Genomic DNA, 23,634 nt, shown 5'->3' with positions numbered 1-23,634 from the left:
CAAATCCCCACTCTGACATGAAGTTAACAGGGTGACCCGGGGATACCCACTATCTCTCAGCCTAACCTACCTCACAGGGATGTTGTGAAAGTAAAATGGGGAGGGGGGAGTCAAGGATGCTGCACTGAGCACATCTAGTCTTCCTGAGACAGCAGGGATAACTGTTGCCAGCTTCAGTGATGAACTGCTCTGGGGCTAGTTAATAATAATTCTGGGTTATTATTAAATTGCAATTTTGACTGTTCAGTGCTCCCTACCTTATTAACTGTAAGCAAGATCAATTTGATTGTCCTTGAAGAGAAGATGTGGGATTGAGGCTAAGAAATTGGGGGGGGGGGCTGGATCTGGCTAAGACCACGTGTTGTGTCCATGTCAGAGGGAAATTTTCAGCTGGAGATTTTGAGATTTCCTTGCTCAGACCATGCTGGCTTTTAGTGCTGCTGCCAACATATTGGGCTAGGACTAGGCTTAAATCCTGTTGCTATACAGCTCCCAGGGTAACCTCATAAAACTGGCTCCTGTGCCAAACCCTAAATTGTTATACTCTGACATGTTACAAATTAAAACAAATCTGGCACCAGCTTTCATAGCTAAGGGCCTATATCATCAGTTGCATGAAGCAGATAAGAGATTGATGAAGCTATACACGCACAAGCGTTATATACGTTGCTAGTCATCGTGTGAAGTCTATAGATGGTTGGCCTTATAAAACCATATATACATATATATAAAACACATATATACATTGTTATTTATCCTGCGAAATCTGTTGATTATGTGAAGCCTGCATATTATTTGACTTTTAAAAACGGATTCCATTTTCGGTTTTACATGTTTGTTAACCAACCCTGAGAAGAAAAACATGTGTGTGTGTAGAGTGGGACAAAAATCTCTTAACAAAATTAAATAAAGTGTGCACATAAGAATCACATAAAGTCGGGAGGGAGGAAAATGGTTTTGGAAGGTTAAAATGGAAGGAATAATGTGGATGAGCCCTCCAGCGAGAATAGATCATACAAGCCTGTAGGTTTTCTTTCCAACTTCCCTCCTTCCTCCCAATACTTGGGCATTTTCAATTGATTCAAAATAATTGGCTTTAGCATGATGATCACCTCAACTTCTTTAAAACAAAGGGACTCTTCTCACTCCCCAGGGCTTAAGGAAAGGCTTGGGATGGGATGGGCGGGAATCTGCATGCCTGAGGCTCTCCTCTCTTACCCACCTTCCTGGGTGTGGGGGTGATGGCTTGGCCCATTGTCTCCAGCAAAGGCTTGCGCTATCTGCCCTCCATCACCCCCTTGATTGTTTCACCTCTCTACCCCACCCATTCCTTGATCCATTCACCAGGCAAGGGCTTGGTCAGGGAAAGGTGGGAGGGGAAGGGGACCCCAGCTCTTGAACTTGATTGGAGGAAGATAGCCAATGGAGGGGAGTGGCGAGCCAATGGCACCCTCGAGGCTGCAGGCTTTATAAAGGGCGCCCCTCGACTGGGACAGCACATCTCTGGACCCCAGGAGGAGAGACCACCACGGAAGATGGCACGACTGGTGAGCATTGGAGGGAAAGGGCGCTGGTGGGCTTGGGAAGACCTCTCCCAAACCATGCTTTGGATCTTGGGACGGCCAAGGGGAGATCTCTTGATCTGCCCGGGAGGTTTAAATTCTTGGGATTCTTTTGGCTCTGTTCATGGAAATTTGCAGGACGGGCCGGACTTTTTTTTTTTTCTTCCCCGAACGTGAAACCTTTCAGGTTGGTCTCTTTACCTGCAAAAGTATATTTTTTGGCTTCCGGGAGGTGGGATGCAGAAATTTGTACCTTTTATATAGCTTGCAGACGTAGGAGTTCGGGGGCTTTAAACCGCGCAGTGACACTTGGAGGGGGAATGGTCGTTTCTTAACTGGTTGTATTTTTAAGCATTACACAGCAAAAACCTCTCTACCCAACCCTGAATGTTTTCTGTTTGGTAAATATGAGGGAGGGGAATAATTGGGTGGGGGTTTTCATATGGGGAATGGGGAGGCGTATTCATTTGGTTTGGGGAAGCTACGAAGGAGTCTTGTCTTCTCAGAAGACTGGCAGCTTAATACGTAATTTTCCACAATCGAGGCCACGTGTTTGAGATGGTCGAAAACTGGAAGTTTTGAGTTGTGGGGATCCAGTAGACGGGAGAAGAAAGTTGGGTCTCCTTTTCTTGGGTGTTGGTTTGGCATCCTTTCTGCAGCTGGGGTGAAGGATCTCGTTGGCATTTCGCGGGGTTTTTTTTGGGGGGGGGTGTTTGGGTCGGGACTGCATCCTGGAGCCACGAGGGTTGGACCCAAGCACGCTTTCTCCGCTGCCTGGACGCCGCCAATACGATAGCACTGCCTTGTGATTTTAAAACTGAGAAAGTGCTTCATTATATTGGCAACGTCTTGGTCAGGTTTTCGCTTAAAATTTCTTGACTTGGTCAAATGCCCAACCAGGTACACTGCTCTGGCTGCCGTCCATTAAAACTACCAGGGTGGTGGGTGAACTGTTGGCGCCTCTAGCGGTAGCAATCGGATTAGCCAGTCTCGCTCCGCTTTTGTCAACCCAGTGCAAATCCCTTTATTTTTAATGCTTTTAGCATTTCTCGTGTTTTGAGCAGCGTGGGGTTATTCTTGTGTTCTTCATACGTCAAGGTACCTTTTCCCGTGCTGTTCAGTATCCGCTGTGCAGAGTTTAAACCCGGATCAGCTGTCTGCGCATCCCATCGCGACCGCAAAGAGGAGATCCCGAGTTCATCCCCAGCAATTTTTATGAAGGGCTGCAAACTTTTCCCCATTCCCACAGATCTGGAAACCGAGGGCCTTCTGAACTCCACGCAGACAGTGGCACTTTCTTGTTTATATTCAGAGTCAATTAAGTGCTATATTGTTTGTGTGGAGTTCAGGCCTGACTGAGCTACAAACCACAAGCTACAGCAGCTTTTAACGATTTCTTCTTGTTCTGTACTACTACTGTAACTTGTATCGATCTTTCCCTAATCTTAAATCAGGATGTCAGGAGTCCCTTCCTGCCTTCCAGATCTTTAACACGGTTTTTCTTGCTATTTTACAGGGAATATAAGCAAAGCCTGCACTTCCTCATCACCTGGAACCAAGTCAAACCTTCTTTGACCAGACTAGGATTATTTATCTTCTATGTATCCTAGCAGGATGATCTTTGAGCCAACCCTTACTGAACCTTGCCCAGGCACTGGCACTTTCTGTTGCATTAGACCAGGAAAGTGCTTCATTGTTTGGGTGAGGTTCTGGCTCTAGTTCACTCTTCAGAGACCTTGTCCATTGGTATAGTCAGCTTTTTGTGTCCTCTTTTTGCAAGTCTTCCCTGCCAAAGGTGTGACTCCTTTCTCCTCCATAGGCTACTTCACCTCTGAGCGCTTCTGTAGCCTGTACTCATAAGTGCTCCTTGATGAAGTGGCTTCTAGGGGGTCCTGCACCAAAAAGGATTAATCTCTGGCCAGATGCTGCTCAAACATTAGCACTCTACTGTTGTGGCAATATGGGGTAAGTGCTACATTGTTTGGGTAGTTTCCAGTCAGAATTTGCAACAAGTGTTTTCCATAGTGTTTTCCCTATTTTCCCTAACATAATGTCACAATGTATGGTTGCATAAGTTTTGTTTAAACTAAAGCAAAAGGTCCAGAGAACCGTGAATTAAACAAAACTTGATACATTCCCTAGTCATCTTGCTTTTTTAAGCTTGCAAAAAAACCACAACCCTCCCCTGCAATCTTTCCCTTTAACTAACTGACTAAACTTTGTTCTTTATAACATTGTTGCTGTACACCTGTATTGTAGCTACTGCATGAAACTACTAAAAGCTGTTTAAATTAATAAAAATTGTGCTCTAATGAATTGTAATGTGACTTTTGTGGTTTTGTCAAATAGTTTGCCATGCCTGGTGAATAGCTCAATAGACCCATTTCTTGGTCTCTCAACACTTGGGAGCCACATTAGGTCAAACCACATTAACTGTAAAACCTCAGTTGCATTTTGCACATAAACTAGATGTTTCCATCCTTTGGTTTAATTCTCTTTTCCACACCCCCATACTTTTCCTCCCTTAGGTGTTTTATACACTCACATTGCACCATAATATAGCTAGCCTTTTAAAACACGCAAATATTGCATGCTACACTAGTACAATTAAATTATTCAGTACTAGTTGGCTGCAGTGTCTTGTAGCCATAAGTGGCAATAGGATTGTCTTCCATAAAAAGTTTTAGCCATGAGTCTGGAGGCCAATTCTGGATCCACACATCCTTCCACAGTGGGGACATTGGTTTCTGGGTGAGTTGATCACTGGATTTGCCAAGCCTTATCACTTTCAAGGGATCTACTGTCCCTTATATTTGGGGAAACACATGCAAGTATTGTGTAGCTAGAGTTCAAATCCCCCTCCAACTATGAAATTAAATAGGATGACTTTCATCCATTCACTCTTAACTTTCCCAATTTATTACAAGATTAAGTGTAAAGTAGCCCATGTTGGTCACTTTGAGGTCCTTTGAGGAAAAGTTGAGATACCTCAACCTGCAAATCCTGTAATCCTGTTGTCCTTATATAGAATATAGATCTTTCCAATAACTTAACAGTACATACATGAACCACCACCAGCCAGTGACCTATTTTCTCAATCTTGTAAGTGAGGCTATATAAAGCGTTATTCACATTGGGGTACATTTTACATATTCCAGGGCAAATATGGATTTTCACTATTTGCTTTTTGGGAATTTAATTATTGAGGCAATTGTGGGATTTAGTACTGCATTTTATCTAATGATGGAGCCACAATGTGTGCATCCCTGCAGTGGCTCCTGAAAATGGGAAGTAATTGGTCAAGAAACAGCATGCATATTGGGAGAGGTGCATAGAGGCCAAAGACCCCAAAATAAAGCTGGAGGGGTGTGGAATTAGCCATCATGGGCAATATTTTTTGTGAAATAGGCTCAGAACCTCAATCCTTATAAAAGGATTTATCTTCCAGCTTTATCTTTTGAGAAACTCTAGGAGGTGCTGTACATGGTTCTCCATTATTTCCTCAACAACCCTGTAAGGTAGGTTAGGCGATTGTTGGTGGCCCAAGTCAGTGCTTTCCCCCCAAGGGTATGCAGTCAAGCTATTTTTCTGGAAGATAGTTGGGATTTGAACCCTGCGCTCCCAAAGGTTACATTATGTAAAGATTTAACTGCTAAATCTGGCCAAAGGCCCAGCATCCTCTTAAGGTGGCCCCAGGAAACCCACAAGTAGAACATGAGCTCATTGCCAAGCAGCTGGTACCTTTCACAGCAAGGGTTCGACTAGATGACTTGGATGACTTGCATCCTTTCCAACTGCTACTATCACATCACTTTGTTAAATGACTCCAGATTCTTATATTCTCAACACAGTGTATGATGGTATATGCCTCTGTAATGTTTTCTCTTATTTGCCCCTTTTATTAATAAGGGGGGGGGGGACAACCCAAATTGTGGGAATTATCCAAACTCCTCCCCCCCCCATTAACAGTGGCCATATGCCTGTGAAACTGATGCATGCATCTTCCTCAGTGGTTCTCAGACTGCATTATGGAGAAGCCTGGAGCCTTGGAAGCTTATCAGGGATTCCTCAATGGGTTAAGTGGTTGTGTTTGACAGATGCTTCCCCAGGGACAACTGGCCACCACTTTATTGCAATGCAAACCACTGAAGGCTGGCTTGTGGTGTAGTGGGCAGAGTCTCAGTCTAGGACACAAGAGGCTAGGATTCAAATCCCCACTCAGACATGAAGCCCTTTTTCCAGTCACTATGGCAGCATAAACACAAGAATTCTGGGAGCTGTAGTTAAGGGTTCTGAGAATTCTAGCTGTGTGAAAAGGAAATTGCCATTCCCATGATTATTTTTTTTGGTGTGAGGAGTGGAGGATGTGCTTAAAATGTGTGGTGTGTACACAGCCCATCTCTTAGCAGACCCTACCTCACAGGGTTGTTGCAAGGAAAAAGTGGAGAGGGAGAAGAACATGTATGTAATAATAAAAATAGATGTAAGGATAAATACAAATAAATGTAAGTAAAATGTAAGAATTCTCCTATGTTCCTTGTTTAAACTGGGGGTATACTAGGGCCTTTTCTGCAATGGCTCCCCATTTGTGGAATGATCTCCCTAGGGAGGTTTGGTTGGCACCTTCATAAAATGTTTTTAGGCTTTCAAATGTTCTGTGGAAGGTGGCCTATTTGTTCCCATTCTTATTTTTATTGTATATTTTGTGTTTTTTTATATTGTAATTTTATGTTGAGAATCATCCTGAGTTCTATCGGTATAGAGTGGCATACAAATTTAATTAACAAAATAAACAACCAACTTGTCCTTGCAGGAATCTTGTTTGCCATTACTGACCTTTAAACTGAGGAAGCCCCGATAAGGTCCTGAGGGACCTCTTGGAATACAGTTTGAAAACTGAGGCATCATAGATCCCAATGCGTCCCCTCACATGAGCTGCAATACACGGTACCTCAAATCAAAGAGTCTGAAGAAATACTTTTATAGCACAAGATTTGGTTCTCATTGTCCAAGTTACAATCACTCTCCCCACTGCAGGGCCCAGCCGAGAGCTTTAAAAGAGTTTATTCATGCAGCACTATTTAGCTCCAGGAAGGCAGTAGTCCCAAGGCGCAAGCCACACATCCGGCGCCCAGCCCTTCCACAGCCGCCTTTCTGTCCTCCTTGTTATTCTCTCACAGAATACATCCTTTCAACCAGGCAGACAAATCAAGGCCTTCGCAATTTTCCCTCCAACCCATCCTGAGTGAGAGAAAGAAAGGGAATTTCATTAAAGAGAAATTCATGGATAAAGTATGGAATGTAAATTTACAGGATAGCTTCTGCTGTACAAGTCCCAAAGAAACAGACAGGAAGAGTATAACCTGTGCTTGGAATAAACTCATTCAAATTAACTAATGCACTGAATAAATTCAAAAACCTCTGAGAGTAGTTCCTATAATTTCCAGGTGAGCTAAATGGTGGAAATTAGGACAATTTTTAATTCAATCCAATCTGTGTTTGATTGTGACCATTGCATTTACCATTTTTAGCTATCTGAAAAGTGATGCTGCAGACAGACCCTACAAGTGTCCCTATTTTCCAGGGACACCCCTGATTTAGAGAAGCTGCCCCAGTTTCTGATATGATCCCGAAATACCCTACTTTTCCTTAGGCTGTCCCTATTTTCATTGGAGAAATGTTGGAGGGTATGGAGTTATCCAACCCCCAAGCCATCTAAGGGTAATCCTGTATAGGGAAGGTTTTTTTAAAAAAATGTTTAATGTTTTATTATGTTTTTATATATGTTGGAATCTGCTCAGAGTGGCTGGGGCAACCCAAGTAAGATGTGTGGGGTATAAATACAGTAGTAAAATTATCCTTATGGAATGAGACATCCCTATTTTCATCGGAGAAATGTCGGAGGGTATGCTGCAGTTGAAGATTAAAGCTCATGATTGTTGGAAAGAAGAAATGAAACAAGTGTTCACATTACACTAGGGATGGTGGGGATTTAAAAAAAAATGTTTCATAGTCTTCTTAAGCAGATTTTATACTTTAGCAATTTAAAATTCTGAAGACTAGGGGGAAATGCTGAGAACCACGTGAATGAATTGTGAACTGAGCTGTGAAGTGAACTGGAACAGAGTTAGTTGCTTTCTGGAGGGGTGAACTGGAACAAAGTCCTTTTAAAATGAACTTTCCAAGCCCTGAGCATAACTCCATCTTCACCAACCGCATGATTTGGACTACAACTTCCATCAGCCCCTGCGTCGTATGCCTGTCCCAGATGGGGCTCATGGGAACTGTAATCCAATACACCTGGATGGCACCAGACTGGCAAGGGCCACCATAACCAGACAACTAGCTTCTGCACAGCTGCAGAGACATAATGGTCCACTAGAATCTGAATGGTCAAGGAATCTATAATGTCAGGCTTACAATATGATTCTTCTACGGGCCATAGCTCCATGGTAGAGCATCTGGTTTGCTTTGCAGAAGGTCCCGGGTTCAGTCCCCAGGAGCATCTCCAGGTAGAGCTGGGAGAGACCACCTGAAACCTCGGAGAGCCATTGTCAGTCAGTCTAGGCACAGTTGAGAGGGACATGCCAATGATCTGACTCAGTATGGCAGCTTCTATCTTCTATGAGCCTGTGATAAACTCTTTAGGCTGGGGTAGCTGGCAGGGGTCTGATAGAGTTTGGAGTCCACCACCATGGGCAGCCAGTGTGGTGTAATAGTCAGGGTGCCTGACTAGGATGTGGCAGACCAGTGTCCAAATCTCTACTCAGCCATGAAATTCACTGGGTGATGAGCATCAGCCCTACAACATCTGTAGGGCCACAGCTTCCTTACTCCTGAACTGTGGGGCTGTTATTGCATTTGTTCAATCAATGAACAAATCTGGTCTGCTGTAAAGGTAAAGGTAAAGGGACCCCTGACCATTAGGTCCAGTCATGACCTGGGGTTGCAGTACTCATCTCACTTTATTGGCCAAGGGAGCCAGCCTACAGCTTCCGGGTCATGTGGCAAGCATGACTAAGCTGCTTCTGGCGAACCAGAGCCGTTTACCTTCCCGTCAGAGCGGTACCTATTTATCTACTTGCACTTTGACGTGCTTTTGAACTGCTAGGTTAGCAGGAGCTGGGACCGAGCAACGGGAGCTCACCCCGTCGCAGGGATTCAAACCGCCGACCTTCTGATCGGCAAGTCCTAGACTCTGTGGTTTAACCCACAGTGCCATCCGCATCCCAGTCTGCTGAGGTTACCCTAAATAGGATTTTGTAAGAACAGGCCCAATGACTCCTGATCAGCTAACACTGAGATCTGAATTTTTTGGAAATCTCTCTGTTATTTAAAAGTGTATCAGACTTAATAAGGGATTTTTATTTGGGCATTTTGTGGCTTTGCAAGGCAATTGTTCATTATTGCTTTTAAAATTATCCTGTGCATCAGATCCTTGTATGTGTTTGTGGTTTCTAAGTGCTATGCATTATATTTTTAAAAGATTGTTGCAGTGGTACCTTGGGATGCGAACGGGATCCGTTCCGGAGCCCCGTTTGCATCCTGAATAGAACATAAGAAGCGACGGCGTGTCTGCCCGTGTGCGGGTCGTGTTTTGCCGCTTCCTCGCATATGCGTGACATCATTTTGAGCGTCTGTGCATGTGCGAGCGGTGAAACCTGGAAGTAATGTGCTCCGTTACTTCCGGGTTGCCACGGAGCACAACCCAAAAGCGCTCAACCTGAAGCACATTCAACCTGAGGTATGACTGTACTTTAATAATAATTTCTGTTGCTTGATTTCTTTGGATTTTTTTCAACATTGATTTACCATCCATCTTAAGAGACAAGATCCTTCTGATGGCTGGTTGTCCAGAGGATGGGGACTAACAGTAAGGCTGGATATCACCACGGTGTCTTGCTAACAAATTCTCCTGTTTTGCTTAGCATGCAGCAGAAGCGCAGGACCTAGTGGTGGTCACCAGATTCTACCCCGCTACCCCCGAGAGCTCCCCTTACCATGCTCCTAGGCCTCTTGGTCCTTGTGCTATCCTCATGGCACAGACAATGTCATCCTTGATGTCACTGGTCAGCAGATCTGTGGGGACAGAGGAAAAGAAGGCATGAGGGGCTGAGGCAACACCCTCAACTCCTGCTTCTGCAGAGGTGACCTTCTGCCGAGAAGAAGCCTGCAGAGGTGACCCATGAGTTACAACATCCCTCCAGAGCCTCTCTCCAACCAGCTCCTTAGCCTGAGTCTTGTGCCTTCCTATTGGAAAGAGAATATCTCTGCAGACCAGCACATCCCCCTGGTACAGAAACCCCCAAAATGTCTGCCAGGGGACATAAACATGCCATGAGATGGACAGCCCTCCATAATTTGCTGGCTGGGGCGGATGGGAGCTGTACTCCAAAGGTCCATGGGTCCCCCATTCCTTCTATAAGAGGACGGCAGGGAATCAAATCTCCCACCTGCGTGGATGTTTGCCTGTTGCTTCTTTGTGTGATACCTGGGTCTGGCTTGGCCAGCTTCCGATGAAGAGGGATTGGGGAACAGGTAATTCAGCCTTGTTGCCACATTGTCTGGGCATGGATCTTTCAATTGCAGCACCTTGGAGGAGGCAGCCAGTGTCTCTCTCCCTAGGTCCCTGTGCTTGCCCTCTTCCAATCAGAAGGTGTGTGTCCAAGATCAGTGGCTCACGCAGAAATGCAGGATGCAGGCTCCACTGAGTGGACTTTACAGGCAAAGGCGGCAGCAGATGCTGTAGTCCCTGCAGGGAACTCTGCTGCAACCTGGTCCCATATGGCTGCTGAGCAGCGCCCTCTAATGCCAGGATGTAGAACTGAAGCCAACCCACTTCAGAGCTCACCGCTGCAATGCATTTTGCAGAAGTTCGGCTGGAAGTGTTTGTAATCTTCACACCAAAGGTGGCTGTTGATCTGGAAGATGCCATTGCTGGTGCTGCCGTCAGCTTCGTGGTCCACAATTGCCGTGTCAAAGTGGCTCTCATAGAAGGCCATGCAGACCCCTATAAGGTGGAGAGGGAGAAGGATCCAGGAATTCTGCGCCAAGATTAACACAAATTCTGCTCCAGGAAATGCAGGGGTTTGGGCCACCTGTATAAATTATGCAAATTAAGCGTATTTACATATAGGTCCTTGCTTTGCATAATTTAGTCAGTCATGGAGGAGGGACAAGGAGCTAGGCGGGGCACACATGCTTCCTAGTGATTCATGCAGCAAGGTGGCTCAATTATTGCAATGTGCTCCATGCAAGGCTACGCTTGGGCCTGGCCTGCAGGCTGCCGCTGGTGCAAAAGGCTGCAGCTAGACTGTTGACAGGAACAGAGCAACACCAGCACATAACTTGAGTGCTTGAAAGCTTGCACTGGCTGCCCACACCTGGGCCAGGCTCAAGGTGTTTGTCTCAATTTACCAAGGCTCTTAACAACATGAGCCCAGGATACCCCACAAACCGCTTGAATCTTTATATCCTGCCCAAGCCCTGAGGTTTTCAGGGGAGACACTGGTAGCAGTCTCCCCACCCCCACCCCCCACCCCAGCTAAGATGCACAGCTTAAATTTCCCAGGCAGAGTACATTCAGCATTTCGGGCCCAATTTTATGGAACCGCTTTCCAGATGAAGTCAGACGGGCTCCCTCCCTTTTGAACTCCCAGAGCCTGTTGAAAATTGCTATGCCAGCAGTCATTTTAACTGAATTCTGATTTTATAATTTGAACCGATGTTCGTTTTCACTGTCTTCAGTTTCCCGTACACCGCTTAGGGACGGATGACTGCAATTAAGCAGTAGATAAATTGTCATAATGTATAAATAATAAACAACTAAACATACATTTCCAAGTCTTTCTCTTCTCAGTCATGAGTGCCTGAAGTACGCCGTTTTCTTTTTTGGGATTAAAGCTCACACATTCTCACCACTAAATTTCATGTGATACTTTTCTTTTTTACTGCACTTGCACATGCTTGTAGAACAGAGCTTTCCAAACTGTGTGTTGCGACACATTAGTGTGTTGGCTGCAGTGTGTAGGTCTGTTGCATGAATGCTCTCTGCACTCCTCCTGGGACTGGAAAGGGGTTAGTTTAACCTGCGGTTTGCAAGTAAAACTGAATTAGTAAAGGGACCCCTGGCAATTAGGTCCAGTCATGGCCGACTCTGGGGTTGTGGTGCTCATCTCGCTTTATTGGCCAAGGGAGCCAGCATAAGGCTTCCGGGTCATGTGGCCAGCATGACTAAGCCGCTTCTGGAGAACCAGAGCAGTGCACGGAAATGCCGTTTACCTTCCCACCGGAAATGTACCTATTTATCTACTTGCACTTTGACGTGCTTTTGAATTGCTAGCTTGGCAGGAGCAGGGACCGAGCAACGGGAGCTCACCCCGTCGCGGGGATTCAAACTGCTGACCTTCTGATCGGCAAGCCCTAGGCTCTGTGGTTTAACCCACAGCACCACCCGCATCCCCTAACTGTGGAAAGGTGGCATACAAATAAAATGATGATGATGATGGGGCGCCCCATCAACCACGTGACACCTTCTTTCACTATAGCAATTGGCTTTGCCTCTGCTCTTGGCAATTTCCATGGTCTAGTCGAAAGGACTTTCCTATGGCTGTCGCTTGACTTGGCAGGAGCAGGGACCGACCAACGGGAGCTCACCCTGTCACAGGGATTCAAACCGCCGACCTGATCAGCAAGCCCTAGGCTCTGTGGTTTAACCCACAGCACCACGCGCGTCCCACTGAATTACTGTGTCACAAAATGATGCATGTCTAAAAAGTGTGCCACCAACAGGAAAAGTTTGGAAAGCTCTGCTGTAGAATATGCAGCCCTGATTATTACAACCACCCCACCCCAATGCCCAGGTCCTGAACAGGAGGGCCAGGAGATCCTGCTCCCCATACATGAGGGCTGACCTCAGTTCAGGTGAGAGGGACGGAGGGAAGAGATGGAGAGAAGCACTCACAGTCAGCTAGACTGTATCCACGGTAACCTTCCAAGCCAGACACCTTCAATAAGTGGGCCAGTTCACAGCGTCCGAAGATCTTTCCCCCAACTCTGGATGTAAAGCTCATGAGGAGAGGCAGCAGCAAAAGAAGCTTCTTCCCTAAGAAAAGTGTTGGGAAGGACATGATCCCCGGGGAACGACAGGTGGGGCATGGGACTCCAAGGCAGCCTATGGAGAAAGAGAAAACCACCATGAGGCCCCTTGTGGTGAAAGGGTTCAGTTACCAAGTGACTAGGACACTGTGATTTGTCCTTACATTTGAGGAATGGGGAGAAAGCTCACCACTTATTCCTGGTGTGTGAACACTTCCATGCACATCACCAGACCTCATTCAGACCCTACAATACGTGAGTCCTCAGACAAAACAATTCATCGACTCACACTTCTGGAAATGGATGTTTAAAACTTTTTAGATGCCGAAGACTACATGTATGATTATGTTTATATCTGATCCTTCCTCTTTACATGGGGAACTGTGGTCCTCCAGATACAACTGGACTCCAACTCCCATTGGCTCCAGCCACCATCGAGAACAATGGGAGCTGTAGTCCAGCATCATCTGTAGGATCATCCCAGAAGAGTGAGCTTGTAGGCTTTGTCTTAGCCACACTCCCTGTCTTGGCCGTAGTGTTGACTAACTTTGTGAAAGGCAACAAAATGTTGGTCCCAGGGTATGTGGTCTTAACGCACATGATAAGACTCTGCACCCGGCTAAGCTAAGTAGGTCTGTGCTTGGTCCCTGTCTGGATGGGGAACCTTGGGTTCCATGTTGAAAGAAAAGCTGGATACAAATGTAAGATCAATGAAGAAAACTCTCTGGCACAGAAGCACTCCAGTCCTTCGACTATGCCCAGATGGCTATCTTTCAAGAGTATTCCTAAAGTGAAGATTGTCTGCTCCCTCTCTACACACAGTAAGTGTGCCTTAGCTGACTAAGATAAGGTTACCAGATTTTTTTCAATGAATCCAGGGACACATTTCAGCTTCAATGGATTTTGTATAGGGACTGATCTGTAAATCTGGGGACTGTGCCCAGGAAACGGGGATGTCTGGTAACCTTAGACTAAGAGTTTGTAGCAGAATCAACTTTCCTTGTAGGATTTGAAAGAGAAGCCCTCCACAAATATACATTCCAGCCCATCAGAGATATGCAGATGAAAACACGAGTGCCCACTTCCCTTGTAGATCAGCTAGAACTCAAGAATTGAGCCTCATGCACCTGTTCCACTCTGTTTATCCCATGAGAACACATGTCCATCCCAAAGCTGTGGCTGAGGTCTACACATCATGTCTCCACACCCAGCCTGGCTCTTCTCCCACCCTTCCAGAAAGCCACTTACTGAACAAGCCCTGCGTGAGTGAGAGAATCACTTTGGTCCCTCTGCAATTGGAGGCAGGCGTTCCCAAGGGGCAGGTGCTTCTGGAATCCGATGGGTTTCCTGTGACGTCACAGCAACTGGGCTTCTAGAACATGACCTCCTTCTGCTTCCCACTGCCAACAGAGCTACGCTGCTGAGAAATGGGTGCACCCATCCCCGCCATTCTTCAATATTGCGCCCGTTGTGAGCAGTGGGAGTAGGAGTCATGGGATCTTCTGGGTGATTGTCCAATAGGCTCCACAGCTGAGTCAGGATAAGCTAAGCTATATGTAGATAAGAGAGTCCATTCTGTACATTAGCTCTGAAGGGTATTCTTTCTTGGCTTGGGTTTTGTGTGAAGGACTGACAAAGAACCCACCATTTTCCTTTATTTGGTTGATCTCTTGTGTCTATTTGATGGATTAAAGAGTCCCTCTCCCCTCCTCCCTTTGGCAAATCCTTAAATATGGAGCTGATCTTATCACAACCCAAAAAAGGGGAGTTTATCATAATCCAAAAAAAAGGGGGCAGTCCAAGAACAACATTCACCTATAGCTGCAACTTAGCCCCATTAGCTACTGAGGGCTGCATGTGCACAGGTCTCAGAGACATTTTTTGGGCACAGGATGGAGCCTCTGGATTGGTCAGACTTGGTCTATAAATAGACCACGGTCTTCTTTCCCTTGCCTATTCAAAAGAACAGCTCCTTCGGTCGGCTGTATTTCAGCAGGACCCTTGGGTCCAGCTCCCTGCTTTGGTTAGGAAAGTGAGAAGAGCGCATCTGGATCAAACAAAAGGTCTCTCTCGGGGCTGGGGAATCTTTTTCAGTCCAAGGGCCACATTTTATTTATGGGCAACATTCCAGGCTTGATTATTGTAACTCGCTCTACATGGGGCTGCCCTTGAAGCTGATCCAGAAACTCCAGCGGGTGCAGAATGCCACTGCGAGGCTCCTTACGGGGTCCTTGCCATGGAATCACATTCATCCAGTGCTTCACCAGCTGCACTGGCTCCCAGTGGAGTCCAGGGTCAGGTTTAAGGTGCTGGTTTTGACCTTTAAAGCCCTATGTGGCCTAGGACCCTCATACCTATGGGACCGCCTCTCCTGGTATGCCCCGCGGAGGACCTTAAGGTCCATAAATGACAACACTTTGGAGGTCCGAAGTCACAAAGTGGTTAGATTGGTCTCAACTAGGGCCAGGGCCTTTTCAGTACTGGCCCCTACTTGGTGGAACGCTCTGTCACAAGAAACTAGAGCCCCGTGGGACTTAACATCTTTCCACAGGGCTTGCAAGACAGAGCTGTTCTGCCTGGCCTTTGGTTTGGGCTCAGTCTGACCCTTATGTTTCCCTCCGCTTATGGTTTTGATCTATGGGCTACTTTTAAAATGAGGCTGCATTTTAAACTGTAATTTTAACCTGTATTTTAAATTGTGTTTTCCCCCCTCCCCTATTATGTTTTTATTGTAATTTACAATCTAACAATCTACCACAAAAGCGTCCTTGTGATGTTGTCATGTCAATTTTATGGAATGAATATTGCCCTTTTCAATGTCAAAAGGACTTTTACTGGATCAGTCTGGGAACAAAGTATATTTTCCAGGCATGACTGCTCTCAGACTGGTCATGCTGGCTGCTGAAGAACCCTAAGGGTCCTTTTTATTGCACTTGGATGAACATTTGTGCTTAGAGTTGCCAGGTCAGGAACATCCCAGACCCTGAGATTCCAGTGCCCCAATCTGAGAGCTAAGGGCAGGCCCTGCTGATGTCATGGGGCAGGCCCCAGCGATGTCACTAAGACACAATAAGCATTAAACACAACTGCTGAGAGCACATCATTCAGATAAAAAAACACAGAGTCTAACAAATGAGCAAATAAGTCACTGGTTGGAAATTCAGATAGAAACTGTGGCTAAAGGATGCTTTTGTAGCTCCAGAGGAAGGGAGGAGTCCATTTCTTCTCACATGCTGAGGGAGCGTGGGGCGGGAACATTTAATCTAGCTTCCTTGTTTCTGGCCAGAAGGGTTTGAGTGCCCTCAAGCACTTAAATCACTTGACTCACCCAGTGGAGAAATATCCTTGGCACATGTCAGGTGTGCGTGCAGGAGCCAGGCCCTGTGACCAATAGGACTTTGCAGGACTGGGGCCTTCCTAAGTTTGTTCTAAAGAGGCAAGGTGCAGCCTCACAGGTGAGGCTGATTGGTAACTCACAGCACCTGGTGGCAAGAGCTAGGAAGGGATATAAGGTCAGCATTTCCCTTCGGCTCTTTGCCACAGCAACACGTTTCCTGCCTTGCTGTGTTTGGCTTCTTGCTTCCTGATCATTGAACCTCGGCTTCTTGACACCTTGCTTCTTGATCCTCGGACCCCTGACTTAGTGAATCCTTGCTTCCTGACCCTCGGACCCTTGGCTTCTTGACTCCCGGCTCTCTGACCCTCGGATTCTTGGCTTCCTGGCTTCTGGGCCCCTGTTCCTGCTCCCACTCTGCCATTTTGCCCCCGGTCCTGATGTCCCCTGCCAGGACTTCGATTGCCCGTGAACCAGACCATGAAAGCACAAGAGGATACCTGTTCATCCCCTAAGCAATGGGTCCCTTTGGAGGAACTGCTTCCCTCAGAGTGATACTCTCCTTCCCTAAGACCGTCATTCTCCCTGACAGCAGCGGAGCTACCATTCTGGGAGTGGGACACAGCTATAACATCCCCGAAAGCCTCATCCATCAACTGCTTTGCCTCTTTGCTTTTCCAAATCTGCCACCTTGGCCTCAAGAGAATACATTTGTCCCTAGCGCCCCAGGAGCTCAGACACACCCAAGACTCCTGCCCAACAGAAATATAGGTATACTCATGATAGACAGATCAAAACACTGGAAAGCCCAAACTCCCCTTCTGGCTTTCTTCCCACATACTTGTTTTTGTGCTTCAAGTTACTTCATTGAAAGCTTGGGTCAAGGAAAGGAGAAGCAGGGTGGGTTGTCTTGACCTCCTTGGCCCTGCTGCCCAACTCCCACATCTGTTCAACTCACCTGGATGTTTTGTCCTTTACCTCATGGGCTGGGAACCCTTAGCAGAGTTGTGCCACAAAATATTGGGCCACCAAGACCTGTTCTTGAAGAACTCATATGCAAGAATACACAGACATGAAAATACTCGGCATCCTTCCCAGCGGTGAAGGAACAGGCTGTGCCAGTTGACTGCCTTTGCAAATAACTAGGTGCCAGTTTTTCCACTGGACAAAAACAATAAGCAGGGAACAAATCAGAGGGCATCACTCCCACTGTTTGTTCTGGGTTCAGGAGGTGGTAAGATAAGATAAGGTGGTGAAAGTCAAGCAACAGCCATAGGAAAGTCCTTTCGACTAGACCATGGAAATTGCCAAGAGCAGAGGGAAAGCCAATTGCTATAGTGAAAGAAGGTGTCATGTGGTTGAAGGGGTGCCCCATCATCATCATTATCATCATTTTATTTGTATGCCACCTTTCCACAGTTAGGGGATGCGGGTGGTGCTGTGGGTTAAACCACAGAGCCTAGGGCTTGCCAATCAGAAGGTCAGCAGTTCGAATCCCCACGACGGGGTGAGCTCCCGTTGCTCGGTCCCTGCTCCTGCCAACCTAGCAGTTCGAAAGCACGTCAAAGTGCAAGTAGATAAATAGGTACCGCTCTGGCGGGAAGATAAACGGCATTTCCGTGCATTGCTCTGGTTCGCCAGAAGCAGCTTAGTCATGCTGGCCACATGACCCGGAAGCTGTACGCCGGCTCCCTCAGCCAATAAAGCGAGATGGGCGCCACAACCCCAGAGTTGGCCATGACTGGACCTAATGGTCAGGGGTCCCTTTACCTTTTTTCCACAGTTAATACTCAAGGCAGCTTACGATGTGAAAAGATTTACATAATTACAAAGATAGCAAAGTAGTCATAAAAATAAACAAAACACATCAAAAACTACATAACCAAACTGAACAATTTCCACATAAAAATAAAGATCCAAAAAATTAATATCAATAACAACAAAAACTCCAAACAAAATTATCCCCCAAATACCTCAGTCCTTGCTGGGTGGCAGCAGCAGCAGCAGCAGCAGCAATTCTTACAAAGCCTGTCAGGTGGAGAGAGGCAGGAATGGGGCCCTCAAGCTCCCAGCAGGTCAGACTTCCCCACCCACCTGCCTTTCCCTTGTGAAGCTGATCTGATCAGGCTCTGGCCCATGGAGTCAAAAAGTTTCTACACTTCTGCACTAGTGCAAAAAAAATAAATCCTTGAATATGGCCCATTAGGTCCATTAATTTCAGCGGGTCTCCGCTGAGTAAAATTTAGCTGAATACCAATCATAGAAAGTTCTCATAAATTACCCTATTTGTACACTAAAGTAAAAATTCGAATACAGGAATTAAATTGATTAGATTGTGAATTTATCAAATATAGTATAGCAATACTTTTTTTAAAAAAATCTAGTAATACAACTTGGATACTGGAGCTACAGCTCTCAGCCCTCCGCCACAGGGAGTGGGACACAAAGAGTCATGTCCCCTTCTTCTTGTTGACACACACATGCAGATTAGCTAAACAAGGTCAGGCTGAACGTCCGCAAGGGTCTGGCAACATCATGCAGACCTTGGCTGCTTTCCAGAGGAGTGCCCAAGAGCCCATATAAAAGCAGGCGTGACACCCTCACCATCTACCTTGACCTCCTGCACTACAACGATGAAGGCTCTTTGTCTGCTGCCCTTCCTTGCTGGTCTCCTCATCACAGGAGAAGGCATGATCTATGGCCGCTGTGAGCTGGCTCAGAGGCTCCAGCAGTTGGGCTTAGATGGTTACGCTGGCTATAGCCTGGCCAACTGTAAGTCCATTGGGGGACATCTGGGTATTGGCTAGGCAAGCATTATGAAAAGACAGAATTTATCTGTGGGGGGGCAGCAGGGGGCAGCGGCGGCAGGTGGCTGTGCACTACATCTCGGGAGAGTGCTTAATCTTCTGGGTCTGACTGACTAGGTGTGTAGCTGTAATTATGAGAGGAAGGTGTCCTCCCTCCGCATTTCTATAGCTAATTTGGAACATGCTATGCTGCATCCTGCTATAGGGCTGCTATAGGACGCGGGTGGCTCTGTGGTTTAAACCTCAGAGCCCTTGGGGCTTTGGGCTTGCCAATCGGATGGTCGATGATTTAAATCCCCATGGTGGGGTGAGCTCCCGTTGCTCTGTCCCAGCTTCTGCCAATCTAGCAGTTCGAAAGCACACCAGTGCAAGTAGATAAATAGGTACTGCTCTGGCGGGAAGGTAAATTGTGTTTCCGTGCGCTCTGGTTTCTGTCATGGTGTCCCGTTGGGCAGATGCGGTTTAGTCATGCTGGCCACATGACCCAGGAAGCTGTCTACAGACAAACGCCGGCTCCCTCAGCCTGAAAGCAAGATGAGCGCCACACCCTATAGTCACCTTTGACTGGGGTCCTTTACCTTTTTACCTTATAGGGCTGCAGGAATAGGGTGTAAATGATGTGTGTGAATGAATGAATCAGGGTGAAGAATGTGGTTTGTGCATCCACATACTGAGAAGTGGAATGCTGCAGCGTAGAGGTGGATGTGATGAAGCCAGAAACTCACTGGACAGCTGGATTTTTTATTTTTATTTTTGAATTTGCATTTTATTTATTTGTTAACATTCTTATATTACATTGGAAAATGCTGTCATGTTACATTACAGGACATACTATAATTTCCAACATGTATACAAAAATTATATAAAAATTTTATATACCTAGAAAGAAAACGAAACAAAAAAAGAAAGAAAGAACAAAGAGGGAGGGGGGAAACATTTCCCTCCCAAAATCATATACATACCAACACACTAGACTTCCTATCTTTCCCGTTGTATATTCCTTTTTTACAAATAAATGTACTCTTATTATTGTATGTTTCTTTACATATTATCTAATATATTCCTATATCAATATGTGCTCTCAATGTATTTCTCAACTCAATCTCACTCCAATGTCAATCAAATGCTAGCATAGATAGCCAACCTTTACTGTATTTTTGAACATGTTTTATATCGATCCCACTTTTCCGTAATTTTTTGTTTTGAATTGCCTCTCAGGGTATTTGTTAACTGCGCCATTTCAGCAAATTCTTGTAGCTTATAATGCCAGTCCGTTATTGTCGGGGGTTCTTGTTCCTTCCACCCCTTTGCCACCAAAGTCCGCAGCTCGGACTCACTGGACAGTTGGATAAGGCAGGATTTCGAAACACGTGTGGGTGTGAAGAATGGGGCATCCTCCTCAGAATCTGCGCACTTAGTTCTGACTGTATCATGCCTTCTGTCTCAGGGGTCTGCACAGCATGTCATGAGAGCAGCTACAATACCCAGGCCATACACTACGACTCTGACGGCAGTGCTGACTATGGCATCTTCCAGATCAACAGCCGTTACTGGTGTCAGAGTCCCAGCGAGCCAAGTTCCAACATATGCGGAATTCAATGCTCTGGTGAGAATCGGCTTCTCCTGGAGGGAGATTTGCCTCTTTCAGAGATGGAGAACCTTTGGCCCACCAGATGTTGATAGTCTACAATTTCCACCATCCCAGACCATTGGTCTTGCTGGCCGGGGCTGATGGAAGTTAGAACCAAATGACATCTGGAGGGCCACCCCAATCTAAATTGTGATGCACAGCACATCAATTGCTTCTGGGAGACAGAAAGGATCGGTTGTCCTTCCTCACCCTGGAACATTCTGCTTCAGCTCTTTGCAGGTGTGGCATTTGCACTCCCAAAGAGAAAAAGTCAGATAGCTGTGGTTCAGCGGTCTAGGTTGACCAGATTATTCATATGTTGATGTATCTGCTGCCTGGGAAAGCCCCAGCTTCCTACCTGAACTGCAGCCCTCCTAGCCAGGAGATTTCAAGTTCCACATGTAGTCTGTTTGGACATTAAATTGTGTAGTCAGATCATAGAAGATACATTTATTTGACTTGGAATTAGTAAGTGTATAGGGACTGTTCCCCATTTTTTACCCTCTGGATACAAAAGGCTATTTCAAGCTGCATGCTAATGGACAGAGGGTCAGTCTAGGACAACTAGTTGTTGTTTTTCCCAGGCAGCTCCTGTTTCTTTAGTATTTGCAAAATAGACAGAAATTCCACATAGAGCAGCCATGGCCAAACTTGGCCCTCCAGATGTTTTGGGACTACAATTCACATCATCCCTAGCTAACAGGACCAGTGGTCAGGGATGATGGGGATTGTAGTCCCAAAACATCTGGAGGGCCAAGTTTGGCCATGCCTGACATAGAGCTTCATCCCACCATCATGGCTTTCCCATGCTGGAGGAAGCTACACCTGTTGTATTTCTGACCGCCTCATAGGAGCCATGCCAGGTGGGAAGGGAGAAAAGGTTGCAACTATGGGAGAATCAGGCAATATTGTGTGGCCCTTTTTACATCTCTTTTGTCCCTTCAAAACTGCACCAGGCCTATAATATCCCAACAGGCCCCATCATGCCAGCAGTGGAGCTGGCATGATGGGGCACCTGGAAGAGTCACTTGGGCACCTGGAACGGTGCACATGTCATGCACCCGGGGGCAGAGTGATCTACCCAGGGGGTGGGGCAATCTGCCTGGGGGCAATCGCACAGTCCGCCCAGGGGGGATTTTGTCAGCCCCACTCTGGGATGACATCTGTGGTAGGTCACCCCCCCTTCCTACACCCCTGCTTCATGCACCTATTGCATCTGCTTTCCTTGCAGAACTGCTGACGGACAACATCGCCGTAGACGTGGCTTGCGCTAAGGTTGTCGTTGACAATTCGCCCAACGGACTGGGTGCCTGGTAAGAAGCCCATGAACTGTTGGGAGAAGGGTTTTCCCTTGTGAGAGGTGGAGGGACACCCTAAACACCACAATCACTGCAGAAGCACAAGTTCTCTCTGAGCTGAGGAATATGAGGGTGCCACAATTATGTTAGAAATACTCCTGTTTGATTTGAAAAGGGAAGCCACGGTTGAGTTGAGGTGGGTCCACTTGAGACAGTCATTGCAAATGTGCAGATGAACAGAATAGAAGTTGAACAGAAGTCTTGGGGTGGGGGTTGAATGTACAGGGAAACAAATCAGGTAACAAGCTTTGGATGAAGACATCCCCAAACCCCCGCCCCCCCCAGGTGTGTAATGTAAAAATGTGAGTTGGAAGACAGCAGGGGAACGACATCACTCTGTTTCAAGCCACTAATGTGCACACAGTCTAAGTTGCCATGCCTATGAAATGTGCTGCACTTCAGTTTTTCAAGGGGGGCCCAGGGCAATCTGTTAGATCAGGGGTAGTCAGCCTTTTTATACCTACCGCCCACTAATGCATCTTTCTTGATGGTAAAATTTCCTTACCACCCACCAGTGCTCAATGGAAGGAGGATTCAGCTTGTGCCATAGAAACCCCTACCGCCCACTTAGACTCATGAAACGCCCACTAGCAGGCAGTAGGGACCAGGTTGACAACCCCTGTGTTAGATGATATTAATTAATATATGTTATTTAACACATCTATTTTAGTTAAGAAAGTTTCGCATAAGGAAACAAGTCAAGTGATAAAACAGAAGCATTGTGCACACTCCTGTTTTCTCTGTATCCAGAGTATTCCCACCACTGGTTTGTGAAACAGTGTGCACACAACCGTAGCCACAAACTATGTTGATCCAGTTGTGATATAACTGTGTTTTGATGCATTCTCCCCTCACCCCCAGCCAGCTTCAATCCAAATGGAGAAAACGGACAACCTAGCTGTGTTTGAAGCTGATAAAATGCACGCACACTTCATTTTTCATATCTGTTCATTTCCCCCTCCAGGGTGGCATGGAGATTACATTGCCAAGGTCAGGACCTGTCTCAATACGTTGCAGGGTGCGACTTGTAGAAAAAACACAATATCCTGGTGTCGGCAGGGATGCTAGAAAACTGACTCCAGCCTCAGTTATGTCTCAGCCTGTCAAGAAATTGTTCTAATTCAGTCGCAGAAATAAATGCATTAAAAAACAGTGGAGACCTGTTTTATAATGTCAGTTCAGCACCTATCCTTACATTTTAGGTGGGAGCACCTTGGGAGGAGTTACTACAAAGATGCCCTAGGCAGGTGAAGTCCTGGGTTATTCACGCATGTCTCAGAAAGATTGTAGGAACTACCTGGAAGATGACTTGTTTATTAAGAAGTTATTATTGTTGCTGTTAGTGTTTGCATTTATTGCCTGCCTTCCACCAGCAAGTCCCATGGCAGGTTACAACAACTTAAAACTCAGAATTAAAAGCACACACACATTACAGCCACAGGAATAGGGTGGGCCAAATGCCAGGATAAAGAAGTTTGTGTCTTCAGCCCTTGCTCAAACCTATAATGCCACAACTTAGGAGATGCCACAGAGAAGGCCTTCCTTCCCCAGGGCCAGCAGCTGAGTTTGGGAACAATCTCAAGAGGCCGAATCTATGCCAAAACATAGGTGAAGTCATGCCGCATTGATGTTTCAGTCCTCCATCTTGATTCAAAATAGTGCCCAGCATCCAGACAGTGACAGAGTCCACTGCTCTGACCTTGGTAAGCCTCATGGTGAGTTTTGCAATGATATATTTAGTGGTAGCTAAACCTATGCAAAAAAGGGGGGGGGCTGTCATGCCAAAATCGTATTTCAGTCTACCATCTTGAATTACAATGGTGTCCAGCATCCAAATATTGACAAA

The 23,634-nt window shown here is 46.2% G+C and overlaps 2 protein-coding genes and 1 long non-coding RNA gene across 4 annotated transcripts in view; 1 reads left to right on the top strand and 2 right to left on the bottom strand.

The window, feature by feature from the left end:
- Window positions 1-23,634, bottom strand: part of LOC309332571 — a 264,539-nt gene that overhangs the window by 121,075 nt on the left and 119,830 nt on the right. The window lies entirely within an intron of this gene.
- LOC309332453 (sperm acrosome membrane-associated protein 3-like) lies at window positions 6,528-14,025 on the bottom strand. Of its 2 annotated transcripts, none has more exons than XM_081845668.1 (5): window positions 13,908-14,025; window positions 12,526-12,735; window positions 10,414-10,572; window positions 9,563-9,641; window positions 6,528-6,803 (listed from the first exon to the last, which is right to left on the bottom strand). In XM_081845668.1, the coding sequence occupies exons 2-5, from the start codon at window positions 12,689-12,691 to the stop codon at window positions 6,737-6,739; spliced, it is 471 nt and encodes a 156-aa protein (XP_081701794.1). In that variant the 5' UTR covers window positions 12,692-12,735; window positions 13,908-14,025; the 3' UTR covers window positions 6,528-6,736. The 2 variants fall into 2 exon arrangements, with proteins under 2 accessions (XP_081701794.1, XP_081701793.1); XM_081845667.1 differs by having other exon boundaries at window positions 13,787-13,915.
- On the top strand, window positions 18,596-22,940 carry LOC309332697 (lysozyme C, milk isozyme-like). Its single transcript, XM_081845815.1, has 4 exons — window positions 18,596-18,765; window positions 20,248-20,406; window positions 21,662-21,743; window positions 22,753-22,940. The coding sequence occupies exons 1-4, from the start codon at window positions 18,627-18,629 to the stop codon at window positions 22,817-22,819; spliced, it is 447 nt and encodes a 148-aa protein (XP_081701941.1). The 5' UTR covers window positions 18,596-18,626; the 3' UTR covers window positions 22,820-22,940.

The sequence above is a fragment of the Podarcis erhardii genome, assembly GCF_964252035.2.
Source record: "Podarcis erhardii genome assembly, chromosome: 17".
In the NCBI taxonomy this organism is placed as follows: Eukaryota; Metazoa; Chordata; class Lepidosauria; order Squamata; family Lacertidae; genus Podarcis; species Podarcis erhardii.
The sequence above is the reverse complement of the archived record's forward strand: the minus strand, read 5'-3'. Positions and strand labels throughout refer to the sequence as shown.